We start from the raw sequence: 14,029 nt of genomic DNA, 5'->3' as shown, positions 1-14,029 counted from the left end.
AAGCTAATGCCTGAGTTTTATGCTTTTATTTTATTTTATTTTTTAAAACCCTTACCTTCTGTCTTAGAATCAACACTGGGTATTGGTTCCAAGGCAGAAGAGTGGTAAGGGCTAAGCAATGGCAGTCAGGCCACTTGCCCAAGGTCACACAACTGGGAAGTGTCTGAGGGCAGATTTAAACCCAGGACCTCCTGTCTGTAGGCCTGGCTCTCAATCCACTGAGCTACCCAGCTGCCCCCAGAGTTTTATACTTTTAATTCTTAATTTGGGACCCTATACATGAAAGAAAAATACATTGTTTTATGAGAACTTGACTAAAATTCACTTGATTAAAAAAATACTAAGTCACAAAATTTGCATGTAGGATTAAAAGTCAATTATTATTAAGGAAGATTAAAAACTTTTGCCATTATATTACTATTAAGAAGTTGCTTGCCTCATTCTAAAAATAGCTTTATCCTCATAACTTGAAAGAAATCTTCCAAGGTTCATAATTTAATAGGCTTAAGCTGACAGTGTGAGGGTATGATACAAAGCCCATGAGTCCATTTAAATGAGCTTACCCCTTGTCCCCATACATTCCTTGGACTTTCCCTACCTCTTGCTCTTAACATTCCTTACAAACAGAATATACTCCCACTCCACCAGTTTTTTTTTTCAAAAATCTACCAATCCTTCAAGAACCAACTTTAACTTAATCTTCTTCCCCAATATCCTAAGTGAAAATTAATTTCTTCCTTCTTAGATCTCTAATAAATTTTGTTTGTGCCACTCTCCCCAGTTAGCTCTTCATTTGCCATTTGTCACTAGCTTCTCTGTTTAGTTTCCCCTATATCATCATAATCTCCCCCACACCTCCATAAATTCATCATCAAGAAACTCCTCATGGAGATTGTTTCAGCTTTGGGCATTCACCCCTCAGCAGTACCCTCTGCTACTTCTGCCTCTGACTGAAGGACTAAGGGGCAAGGCAAAAAACTCCTCTTGTAGCCTCCCTTTATAAAGTATTCAGAATTCTTACTATTTCTCTTTGACAACTTTTTGCATTCACCACTACCAATATCATCATCATCCCACTTCCCCTACTTCAGCTTCTTTCTTCTTGTTTGTGTCCTCAATGTACCAATGTACCAGCTATATAGTTGGCACTTAATAAATATTTATTGCATTGTATTGAACTCTATGGCATTTATTGTTGACCAACCATTAGGACTGACTTATTGCATAATGCCTTTCACTGTAGTTATGTGACTATATGTATAAATCTCCCTGCTAGGCCATAAGCTCTTAGAAGGAAGAAAATATGTTTTATTCACCTTTTTATTGACCACAAGGCCTACAGTACCTTGTGTTTTGAAAAACTTGATGAAACGAATCTTTATCCTTAATAGATTTTATCATACACGAATCAATTAAATATTACATTTTGTCAAGATGACATTGCTGGGGGGCAGTTGGGTAACTTAGTGGATTGAGAGCCAGGCCTAGAGATGGGAGGTTCTGGGTTCAAATCTGCCCTCAGATGCTTCCCAGCTGTGTGACCCTGGGCAAGTCACTTAACCCCCATTGCCTAACCCATACCACTCTTCTGCCTTGGAACCAATACAGAGTATTGACTCCAAGAAGGAAGGTAAGGGTTTAAAAAAAAAAAGATTACATTACTTACCACATTCTCCTGGACCTGGCAGTTAGATACAGAGATGCTAATAGACAACTCGTCTGCAAAATGTAAAAACAACAAATTAGTGGAAAAAATTTAAAAAAAGTTTACATTCTACTTAACTGAACAATGATTCAGTATGATTTTTAAAATTGTAACCAAAGGAAAAAAATGTGTATGCATATGTGTGTATGTATATATACATATATAAAAGATTGTTAAATGAATAGATTTAATATGTGAATAACAGAGGGAAAAAAGGAAATACAGAGGAAAGGGGGTAAGAGCATAGATCAAACACAGACAAAAATTGTTATTTTTATAGCTTTAAAAATCTAAAAACTTCATCAAAAAGAGACACAGGTTCAAAGATTTAGAGCTAGAAGAAGTTATTTAGTCCAACTCTCTTATTTTATAGATGAAAAATCTGAGGTTCAGAACAGTGAAGTGACATATTCAAGGTCACCACAGCATTAATGAGCAAGAACCAGATCTGAATTCTGGCTTTGGACCCTCTGCCATGCTGCTTCCTCAACAGAGGTGAGATGTTTATCGGCAAAAAAAAAAAAAGAAAGAAGAAAGAAGGAAAAACAATTAAGAAGATCACAGTGTCTCTCTCAAAGTTACTTCTAAATTGCAAATGGAATTCATGAAGTTTTTCATGCACCTAAAATTCATTTTAAATTTAAGCAAGGAATCTTCTTGTCTAGGCTAACACATTTTCAAATCTTTATTAAAACAAGAGCACTCTAGGCTGCTCTTCCTCAAAAACTGCTTCTGTCATATCATTACTTCTCAGAAAGGCAGTGGTTTTCAAATGCCTCCAGAAAGAATCTTGAAAATCCTCAGATGATCTTTTCAGGTCCTCTATCTCTTTGCCTCTTCCTCCCTACTCAACGTCATTTCCTAGTATACCTCAGATAAACAAATAGTTGCTTCATTCAGTTGGACTTCTATGCTGTCCTATCAACCATCATGTCTGCATCACTGCCCCTACTTATGCTCCCCTCCTAGAACTGGTCTGCCCACTGTCTTCATGTACCCAAAGGCCTCTCTGAATCTACTCCCTTCAAGCTCAGGTTCAAGCCCAACTTCCTCCATCAACCACTTCTCAACTACTCAAACCCACAATACTCTTCTCCTCTGAACTGGTCAGTACTTATGTGCACCACTGGTTTTAGCAACTAACCATATACTGCCTCATCTTGTTATGTAACTCGTTTATGTGTGTATGTTGTATCTTCTCCAATTAGAATGTGAGTTTTCTGGGGGAAGGGAGGTGTTCTACTAAAGTTACTGGCACAGTGCAGAGCACAGAGGAAATACTGAACACTTGCACAAAGCAAATAAATTACAATAGAAATTCTTTCATAACTTTTAATATTATGTCTTGAGTCCAGTAAACCAGTTAAGTCATTAACCCTCAACGTTTATAAAGCCATAGGAAACTCAGAAAAGGGTTGTTGTGCCACTATACTAGGACTACTGTTAAATTTTTAATGCTCACTTAAACTTTTATGAAATTGAAGTTAATATAACAAATTTTCTTTCCATCAACTATTACTGACTACATGCTAGGCAATGTGGTATGTCCTAGGGACATAAAGAAAAGCAAAAACATTGTCCTTGTCCTCAAGGAGCTCATATTCTACTAGGTGAGATATCATGTAAATAACTTTCTTTATGAAAGATATATATATAGTGTAAATGGAAGTTCATTTCAGAGGAAAGATACTAGCAACAAGGAGCCCCCTGTACAAAGTGGGACATGAGAATCTACCTTTTATATTTCTGTAGGAAATAAAGGGATTAATAGTGTCACATTTCGTTTAACAAGTAGAACTTATTCTTTACCTCTATAATTCAATTCCCCATAATTGTTATATACTGACACATAATTCAGTTATGAGCCAAAATAAAAGTTATTTCTATATCAAGAGCAAAAAATGGTTTGAGTTAACTGCTGCAAGGGGTTATCACAAGAAAATATTTTCATGAGAGAATGAGTAGCAAAGTAATGTACTATATAACTAAATTAATGCATTCATACTAAAATCATCTTAAACAACTTGAATGCTTACTATGATCTTTTCCTTGTCCTGGAGAAGTACAAACGCTAGCTTGAGGGGTAACTGGCATGAGAGCCTGACGAATGGCTTTTTCCCAGCTTTGGGCTACATCGAGCCCCACTCCTGTGGCAGCCAGGCCTGGACTATGACAGCTGCCTCCATTGTTCTCACCCACAAAGTAGACCATCGTATCAGTGATGATCTCAAAACAGTGTGGGTTACTGCCGTGAGAAATATGAGTGAGATCTTGTGGTGGAGACACGCGGAGAATTTCTGAAAGTGGGATTTCCTGAAATAAAAAAGGAAGCATTGAAAAATGTGAATAAACCTTTGTTCAAACACACAAAGTAATATAAGATCTTGAATCCCAGATGAGAAAAGCAAAAAAGAGTCATGGTGCATAGAGGACAGAGCAGCACATGGCCAAGAACTGGTCTTGTGTTTACCAAATTTTGCTTTTAGAAGCCTGAAGGAACCAGCAATATCAACAAAGGCTCAATAGAGAGGACAAACAGGATCCAAACCTCAGATTAGGCTTGAGCCAGGCAAAGAGGAGGACATTTCCTTATCCATGATGTTGCCCACATCTCATTCAGCGGGCAAGGAAATGATGTTGGAAGGGGAATTTGTTACTATTATCAATATCTGTTCTTACCAACTGCCACCAAATCCAAGGATTACGGATTGGACCTGTGATGTCACTGACACAGGGAACTTCCAGACAAGGAAACTCCATCTACCAATGCAGGCCAGCACCTTCTCTGCAGTGTAGAACCCTAGAGAATGGCCTGTGGCATTGAGAAGTTGTAGCCATCCAAGATCAAATGGCCAAGATCCAAGTGGGACATGAACCCATGCTTTCCAGTGTTGAGGTCAGCTACCTCTTCACCAAATCAAATTAACAAATATTTTACTGAGGCCCTACTATATCTGATATCCTATAAAGTAAATAGGAATCATGTGGCAAAAGTAGAAGAAGGGATATAAAGAAGTGGTCTTTGTATAAGACATTCATCTTTCTGTTACTGACCATAACTTTGGTGCAGTGACATCAAGGTCACCTCCTAAGACCACAAATGAGGCCAAAGACAAATAGCTTAATATTCGATTCAATAAAAACTCTTTAGAGTAGTGAAATCCAGTCTACCTTCTGAGGTATAAATGAGGGCCAAAGATAATGGCTTAATAAAAACCCATTGCTTGCCCCTTCTCATCTTTCCAAGAATGACATTCATCAGTATTGCTCAATGACTGTCAGGAACGGCACCATTGGGTCTAGGCATTCAGGAAGACAAATCAGGAACGTCTGGTCAGAGTAGGCAATAACAATCAGGATATAAAACAAGCAAGGCTCAAGTAAGCCTTTGAAGTCAGTACATGTGGGCAGGGTAGCAATAGGGGATGGAGCAGTAGATCTGAAGTCATGATGACAGGGTTTACATTGACTCTGTGACCATTGGCAAGTCAATCTCTCAAAGCCTCAACTTCCTCCTCCTCTATCTATCTATCTATCTATCTATCCATCCATCCATCTATCTCTATCTATCCATCCATCTACCTACCTCTATCTCTATCTATCTATTCATCCATCCATCTATCTATCCATCCATCTACCTCTATCCATCTATCCATCTACCTCTATCTCTACTTATCCATCCATCTATCTATCTATCCATTCACCTACCTCTATCTATCCATCTACCTCTATCTCTCTCTCCATCCCTCTCTCTCCATCTATCTATCCATCTACCTCTATATCCATCCATCTATCCATCTATCCATCCATCTATCTATCTATCTATCTATCTATCTATCTATCTATCTGTCTGTCTGTCTGTCTGTCTGTCTGTCTGTCTATCTATATCCATCTATCAACTCAGTCTGGACAACAGGCATTCCTTTATCCACTTGCTTTCTCTTGTGTGGGCAGTTAGGCTAAACTCTAAAGTGATTATTGATCTCATTTAGGAGGGTCTGCATCATTTTGGGGCTTGATACAATAAACTCAAAACTGTCTTCAAGTAGAAGTATCTGGAGATTTTTATTATCTATACATAATCCCTCTTCAAAATAAACTACATGTTGGACTTCCTCCAAGATGGATGCAAACAACTTTGGTAAGCACGCTGCTCTTCCCTAGTGTTTTGCCTATCATCATATTAACAATTAGAAGGTCACTAAAAAAATTGTTTTTCCATCATTTCAGAGACTGTGTATAATTCTGATTATATATATATATACATATGTATAATTGGATATATATACATATATATCCAAGAGGTACCCTTGTTGGAGTCAATAAACAGCAAATACTATGTGTCATATTCTGTATAACTTCAATTAATTAGATTAAAAATAGTTGGCTATAGAATATCATTTGCAAAATCCTGCCTGTTCTCTTCTCAAAACTTCATCAAAGATGATATGTGTGCATAGATTATTCTCATAAAAATTCTTTGAAGATATAACAGCAGTTACAAACATTTTCCAAGTCATTTTTTTTGGTAACAGTATGATTTCCCCCCAAGTGCTTAGTAATTCTAGAATTATCTCAGTGCCTTCAAAATTGCATTGCCTCTAGTCCAAGCCTTCTCTGTACAGACCTGGAAACTGATTTAATTCAACTGCTGCTCTGCCTCTCTTTTATTTTCTTAGATGCTATTTCTAGGAGATACCAAGTATCATACAAAAGAACAGTGCAAGGCTACAGACAATTGGGCAAAGTTCAAGAGTTTCAGGTTCCTCCCCTGTAAAAAGGTACAATAAAACTAGCACCCAACTCACAGGATTGTTGTGAGGCTCAAATAAGATGATGCCTGTAAAATGTTTTTCAACCTTACAGTTTTATGTAAATGTAAGCTGTCATTGCCTCCCACGGTACTCCTCAGGGATTGGTATAGTGGCTCTACTACCCCCAACAAAGAAGAGTCCATCACAGAAACCTTTAGAGTTTTTTTTGCATATTTCATCTACTTGTGCTCTCATGAAATTTAACTTTGTTAAATTTCTCATCAAACTTCTTTCAAACTCCCATCTTCTCTCCTCTACTTAGATAGGGTACTATGATATGATCCTGCTTTATCATTCTTCTCTGGAAGGTCTCACAAATTTATGTTCTAGAATTTGACTCCCATTTGACACTTTGGCAAAAAGATCCAAGGGTGGCTCCTAGGTTCTTTTGTTCTTCATCTTCTAGTCATGAAGATATGTTTGCAACAGCTAAATTTCCTTAGAAAAGAGTAGCCTGTGCCAATTACTTATTTTAAAATATGTACATATACACATACACACACATATATGTTGGTGTGACAGATCTTTTTATGTTTATTCTTCTAATTTGGTATTGATCTTGATCTCTGCACTAACAAAACAGAAGCCTGAATACACAGATGGCTGACTTAATATCTTTAATATGTAACTAATTGTTTCCTATCTCTTTAAATGTAACTTGTTTATTTTTTTTCCTGACATTATTTGGCCTTCATTATGTCTCAAACCTCCCAACTCTCTTAGAAAAAGTTATCAAGATACATAGGCACATATAATTTACAATCCTTTAGTCTATATTGTTTCTTACTACTAGAGGGGGGATCCATTTACCTTATGTCTTAGAACTCATAATAAGTCTCCATTCCAAAGCAAAAGAGCAGTAAGGATTAACTGGGTTAAGAGACTTCCCAGGATCACACAGCTGGGAAGTGTCTAAAGCCAGTGTTTCTTATTCTTGAAGCATGTTTTTACATCATATGTTTTGCTATTTTCCACTATGCCTACTTTTCTATGAAGGACCACAGATTATTAAATATATAGTGAATTAAGAATCTTATTGAGTCTTTTACGGAATTTCTTCCTTCCTCCTCTGTAATAGATGCTGAGATATAAGCTGAAATCATCTTCATGGTGGTTCTTTGTGCTTTATCTTAAACATACCAACACTGCCTTATGTCCCACAAAGCCTTCTCATTATCCTCTGACAGACCTTCCAATCTAATACTGTGAACCATTCTTCCTCTTGGTTGAGTCTTTCTTGTGCTTCTCATTTCATTTACAGTAATAATGTTAAGATAGAGAAGATTCAGGTTCTCTAGACCAGTAATAATGAACCTTTTAGAGACTTTAGAGGCCAAACGCCCAAACTGCAACCCTCATGCCTCATGTAAGCCCTCTTGTCCCCCACCTTACCTGAGACAGGGGAGGGAGGAAGCACTTCCAATGGGCTGTTGGGCAGAGAGGGAAGCGATGAGAGAAATGTCCTCGTGTGTGTGGAGAAGGGGAAGGGAGCAATCCTGTCCGGTACGCATGCTATAGATTTGCCAACATGGCTCTTGAACATCTAGAAGTGTTTTCTCCTACATGAGGGCCTCTTATGACCCTGGGCAAGTCACTCAACCCATACTGCCTCAGTTTCCTCATCTATAAAATGAGCTAGAGGAGGAAATGGCAAACCACTCTAGTATCTTTGCCAAGAAAACCTCAACTAGGGTGATGAAGAGTCTGAAACAACTGATTGACAACAAATAATAGTAGTAATAATAATTAATATTTATGTTGCAGTTTGCCGTAAGTTTGCAAAGTCCTTTACATGTATCATCTCACTTTATTCCCACAACTCTTTCTAAGAGATAGGTGCTATTATTAGCCCAATTTTATAAACAAGAGCACTGAAGCTGAGAGCTAGTATCTGAAGCAGAATTCCAATTTAGGTCACTTTGACTTGAAATAGTATTTGTAAAGCACTTAGCACAGTACCTGGCACATAGGAGGTGATTAAAAATGCTTTTCCCCCTTCCCCACTCTTAATTCCAAGTTCAGATAGATTCATCTACAATGTCTCTCACCTATTTCAGCCTTTGTAAAATGAATATGCTAAAATGTTTCACCTATCCCGTTAGTAGTATTTTATGAAAGAATAAGTACAAAAAATAAATTAGGTCATGTGAATAAAAAGTAATGCTATTTATCATAATTAATAAATTCATCTTTTCTATAAGTTTTAATATATTTGGAAAGGCTAAACAGTATGAAAAACCGAGCCCTTACCTTATAATATTTTGATCCAGATTCATTTTGAAACAGTGTAAGAAATTTGCTGTCAAGCCTCCAATAATGTCTCTTTCTCTACAAAAACACACAAGAGGATGGTGTAAGTTTTGATTACTTACTTGAAATTACTTGTATAGCTGTATTCATACTCATAATATATGTCACCTCCCTAATATACTGGACTGTTGACATGTAAATTCTCATAAGCACATGCATTCTCTTGGATAACAAGTTTGTTGGGGGACTGGGGGAGTGGAGAAGAGGTGAGGGGGAGACACAAATCTTCATTGTGTACATAAAAAAACTCTCACCCAAACCATCCAGGAAGATGAAAAGCCTAACTTATTCCTGAAGACCTTCTTCATAGAGGACCCTTTAAAAATGATTCAAGTGTCTCAAAACTCTTCATTATATTGAATATAAATTTTAAAGCTAACCCATAAGTATCATTCTTCTGCAGGTAAAGTACTGCCCTTTTCTGATACAAGAAAAATAGATTGTAAATATTCTCTCTACAAAACTCTATGAAATAAAATCTATTTTTAAAAGCCCTCTATCTTTTTTATCTTAGCCCACAACTGTGGTGCCTTTCTAGACTTCCTTCAACCTTCATTTACAAGCTAACTTCTTTCAATTAAGTATTTTCATGGTATTACTCTGTACTCTTTCTGAATTCTCTATTCCTCTCCCTATAAATATAAAACAATGCATGTTTTATCTTTTGAATTCCTCTCAATATGTAAAAATAATCCAACACCCTAATGCACTCCTTGAAAGAATATGCAAAAAAACATTTTTAAACAACCATGAATACATTTGAAAATTATAAAATTACCAACCAAATTATCTCTGCTGGTGTAGTGCACCATCCAACCTTCTCTCACCATTGTACTGCTTTTCCTCTTTGTGTGCTTGATTGACTGTACGACTCTCATTAGTGGAATATTATTGCTTGTTGATGGACTGAGAAAAAATTTTAAATTTACTAGAAATGCTTAAAATCTAGTTTTAAAAAATCACACATAAATTTCAACTGATCAGAATTCTATTATGGCAATGTTTTTCAAATAATTCAAAAAGCCAAACAGCCTTAACAATAAGGAAATAACTTTCTTCTACTTTCAACATGCACTATACTCTTATGCTTTCATGTCTTTGCTCAGGCTGTCTCCTATAACCAGAATGTTTTTCCCATTTCCTTTTATCTTTTCAACTTTCAACTGGAATGTTCTTTATTAAAACTTTCTGTGTTGATATCTTCTTTCTTTGTTAGAGTGAGAGCAAGGATTATGCTTTATATCAATTTTGCATTTCCCCAAAAGTACATATAGGATGACATTCTGCTAAATAAATTATGCTACTTAGAAAAAGTAAATATAATCAGATTCTTATGAGTAGCATTTTCACAATGGGCAATGGGAGTTAAGTGACTTGCCCAGGGTCACACAGCTAGGATGTGTCTGAGGCCAGATTTGAACTTGGGACTTCCTGCTTCTAGGCCTGACTTTCAATTCATTGAGCCATCCAGCTGCCCCCTTCACGATTATTTTTTGGTGAAAGTTCCCAAATATATTCTCTATTGTGGCTTCTGCCACCAAAAAATCTGCTTTGCATTGGGATTATCATTTGGCATAAAATGGCATTATTATTTGTTAACTCTGTACCGGTTCTACCATGAAACTATACTTTATAGATTATTTAAAAAGAAGTTTTTAAGAAACATATTTTTTCTTTTTTTCCATCGACATAGGAAAGATAAACTATGTCAGTCATCAAAAATTCTGCTGTGGCTATCAAGAAGTGTCTATGGCATCCTCAGATTTACTAATGTTAATCATTAAAGAGTCATCACAATAGTCCCTGAAGCTCCAACACCCCAAAATTTTAGAGGACCAAAGGGAGGCACCTTTAGGTTTTCTGAAATAGAGTTCCCCCTCTGCTTTGTCCTGCCTGTTAGAAACATTGTATTTAACATTTCCCAAGCATATTCATGCTACCTGATGGTTTTGACAGCTTCTTCATCTCTTTCTACATCAAGATCAGAGGGATCTAAGAAGAACATTTTGTCTTCTGGTGGAGATGGTTCTTCTGAGTCATCCAAACCACGACTACCATCACTGTTCATGTCACTACTGTCAATGTCCATTGGCATATCAATATCTGTTCCCAGACTGGAAGGTTCTGGCAAAGTTTTAAAGGAATTTCAAATTGTTGAAAGAGTAAGAAATTGAAAAACTATTTTAAAGTTAAAAGCAAAACATATTTTTAAATGACTGAACTTTTAATGAAACTGAGTTTTTCATAAACATTTTTAAAAAACCTGTTGACCAACAGTGTTTACTCATTCATTTGAAAGCATTTATTAAGAACTTACTATGTGTGGGGCAAAGTAGATGGAGTACCAGGTCTGGAATCAGGAAGAACTGGGTTCAAATATGACCTCAGCTACCTCCTAGCTGTGTGACTCTGAGCAAGTCATTTAATCAGAGTTGCCTAGCCCTTATCTCTCTTCTATCTTAGAGTTGTTACTAAGAAAGGAGGTATAGATGAAAAAAAAAAAGACCTAACTATGCACCAAGCACTGTGCTTAGTACTAGGGATACAAAAAAGAGGCAAAACATGGCACCTTGCTGCCTCCAAAGAAGCTCACATGCTAATAGGGGAGACAACATACAAACAATCATGAACATCTAAGATATATACAGAATGGATGAAAAGAAGAGAAGGCATGAGGGTGGAAGAAAATGAGATACCTAGAAAGAGCACTTGCAGAGATAAGAATTAATGGTCTATCAGGCCTTCTTTTCATGAATAAAACTTGCCATATTGGACTATAAGCAACAATATTTCTATCTTTACTTTTTTAACTTTAAAAACAATGTTATACATAATTATTATTAATAAAGCTTTGCAAACCTTTTCTTCATAAAGAGGTAAATTTCATCCCACTTTGGGTTGTAATACCATAAATTCCAAATTAAAGGAATCTAATTCTAAGAAGTTTTACTTTAGCTGTGTATTCCTTTCAGATTTATTATTAAGCTTACTTCCACAATAGCTGCTATATTGAAAGCATTTCTCCATTTTTCCTCAATTTGTCCTGAATATCATTTATGCTATCAAAAGATAATTATTGTGATAATCACATTCAAAATTATAAGAATTAATTTATTTTTCTTTCCACTCAATTAACTATGCATGCAAACCTAATAACGTAAATAATCAATTTCTTCCTGTATATTTGTTTTATTTTTATTTTTTAAACTTTTACCTTCTATCTTGAAAAATCAATACTAAATTATCAGTTGCAAGACAGCAGAGCAATAAGGGCTAAGTAAATGGGGTTAAATGGTTTGCCAAGGGTCACACAGCTGAAAAGTGTTTGAGGCCACATTTGAATCCAGGACCTCCTATCTTCATCCCTGGCTCTCTATCCACTGAACCGCCTAGCTACCCTTATAAATATTTTTCTTAAAAACTCACCAAACATTGTTAGCTATTCTAATAATATATAATGAAAAACACAGGTATATATCCTGTGGAGGAATGTTAATTAATTCTATGGCACTTGGTTTTCATTCTTTATGCTTCCTTATCCCATTCTCCCCTGATATAAAGTGCTACTAATAATCCAACTCATAGCAGTCACTTAACCCCCACTGTCTAACCTTTACCTCTCTTCTGCCTTAAAACAAAACAAAACAAAACAAAACAAAACAAAACAAAAAAAAAAACCTCTTTATCAGGTTACACAGATATTTTAGAGGAATCAACCTCTAAAGTTCAAGAATATTTATTATGCCATAATATATAATTATTTCCTGAAAGTTGGTACCCTACAGAAAACCAAAAATAAGTCTATGTACTTGCTGAGTGTAGCATATAATATCGTATATGGATATTTCCCTTTACTTGATATTAATAAAGAAAATTCAGCCCATACAATCTGGAGGCATCCAAGTGGCTTAGTAGATAAAGTGCTAGACCTGGAGTTAGGAAGACCCAAGTTTAAATTCTGCCTCAAATATTTATTAGCTGTGTGATCCTAAGCAAGTCACGTAATATATCTGCCTCAGTTTTCTCATCTGCAAAATGGGGACAATAATAATACCTAACACCGCCCCCCAGGTAGTTGGGAGGATCAAATGAAATAATAATTATAAAGTGCTTACCATTGCCTGGTACATGGTAGTCACTTTTAATAAATTTATTGTTCCCTTCCTTTCCTCCCCATCTTGCATGAAACCCCCTCTACAACAAATCTAAACTTTGTCATATAATGTGTGCTTTGATAGTGACAAACTACTTACCATGGTAGCATATATATTATTTGGGGGTAGCTGTTTATCCATACTTTTACCCATTTATTCTTGCTCTATACTCTAGAATCAAGCAGGAATATCTTTTCTTCAATGAGAACTCTTCTCAGGTATGGGTATCATGTCTGTCTTAGTTAACTCTTCTCCAAGCTCAATCTCCTTGGGGCCTTCAATCAAATCTCAGCATGGTTTTCTCCATATGAACTGTTTTCTCCCCTTTCTTGGGTTTACATTGTTGATTTTTTTAATACAAGTTCAAATTTTATATGTGTCCCTATTAAAATTAATCTTTTTAGATTTGCCCATTATTCTGAAGAGAATATTGAAGAGAACAGGCAAAGCCCTAGAATATATCAGTAAAGTCCATCTAAACCGACATTAATCCCTTAATCAACTTTCTGACTGAAACTGCTGCCTTAAAAGGTAAGGAATAAAAAAGGGAAATGGATATAATCAATTTAGCTTAAAGCTGAAAAGAATATAGCAAAATGCATCATTTTCTCATTCCAGAAGATACTATTAAAAAAAAAGTTTTACCTCCATTGAAAATCACCTCCCCAAGACAGTCTCTAGGTACTTTTGATGCACAGCGCTTATGACAATTAAATTTGCAATCTAAAAAAGAAAAGATTCAGTTTACTAATTTATATGAAAACATCTACCAATAAATAGGTGACTAGCTATGTCAAGAATGCTTTGAGAATTTCTGTTTTAATATGGTACTACTCATAAGCCCTTTTAAAAAAATCATCTTAAGAATCTTTATGGCTACATTCCAATCAGCAATACGAAATCTCCTTTCAATTTTCTTGTATTCCTTGTTCACCTCATACCCACTTCTTCGTGAACTCTCCAATTCCTATCAAATTCCATTTAATCTCTCAGATTTTCCTAAATCTCTTATTACTTTCTAAACTTTAGTGACCTCCTGATATCCC

General features: G+C 35.9%; 1 protein-coding gene across 2 annotated transcripts in view; it reads right to left on the bottom strand.

Annotated features, from left to right (window-relative positions):
- Window positions 1-14,029, bottom strand: part of PRKD3 (protein kinase D3) — a 124,920-nt gene that overhangs the window by 34,978 nt on the left and 75,913 nt on the right. For both annotated transcript variants that reach the window (XM_056795312.1, XM_001363077.4), the window contains exons 7-12: window positions 13,629-13,706; window positions 10,770-10,953; window positions 9,612-9,735; window positions 8,770-8,847; window positions 3,742-4,018; window positions 1,667-1,719 (exon numbers count right to left, since the gene is read on the bottom strand). In XM_056795312.1, the coding sequence (XP_056651290.1) occupies window positions 1,667-1,719; window positions 3,742-4,018; window positions 8,770-8,847; window positions 9,612-9,735; window positions 10,770-10,953; window positions 13,629-13,706 (794 nt within the window). The remainder of the gene's footprint in view (window positions 1-1,666; window positions 1,720-3,741; window positions 4,019-8,769; window positions 8,848-9,611; window positions 9,736-10,769; window positions 10,954-13,628; window positions 13,707-14,029) is intronic.

The sequence above is a fragment of the Monodelphis domestica genome, chromosome 1 (genome assembly GCF_027887165.1).
Source record: "Monodelphis domestica isolate mMonDom1 chromosome 1, mMonDom1.pri, whole genome shotgun sequence".
Classification (NCBI taxonomy): Eukaryota; Metazoa; Chordata; class Mammalia; order Didelphimorphia; family Didelphidae; genus Monodelphis; species Monodelphis domestica.
Note: the sequence above shows the minus strand (reverse complement) of the source record. Positions and strands in the feature narration are given on the sequence as shown.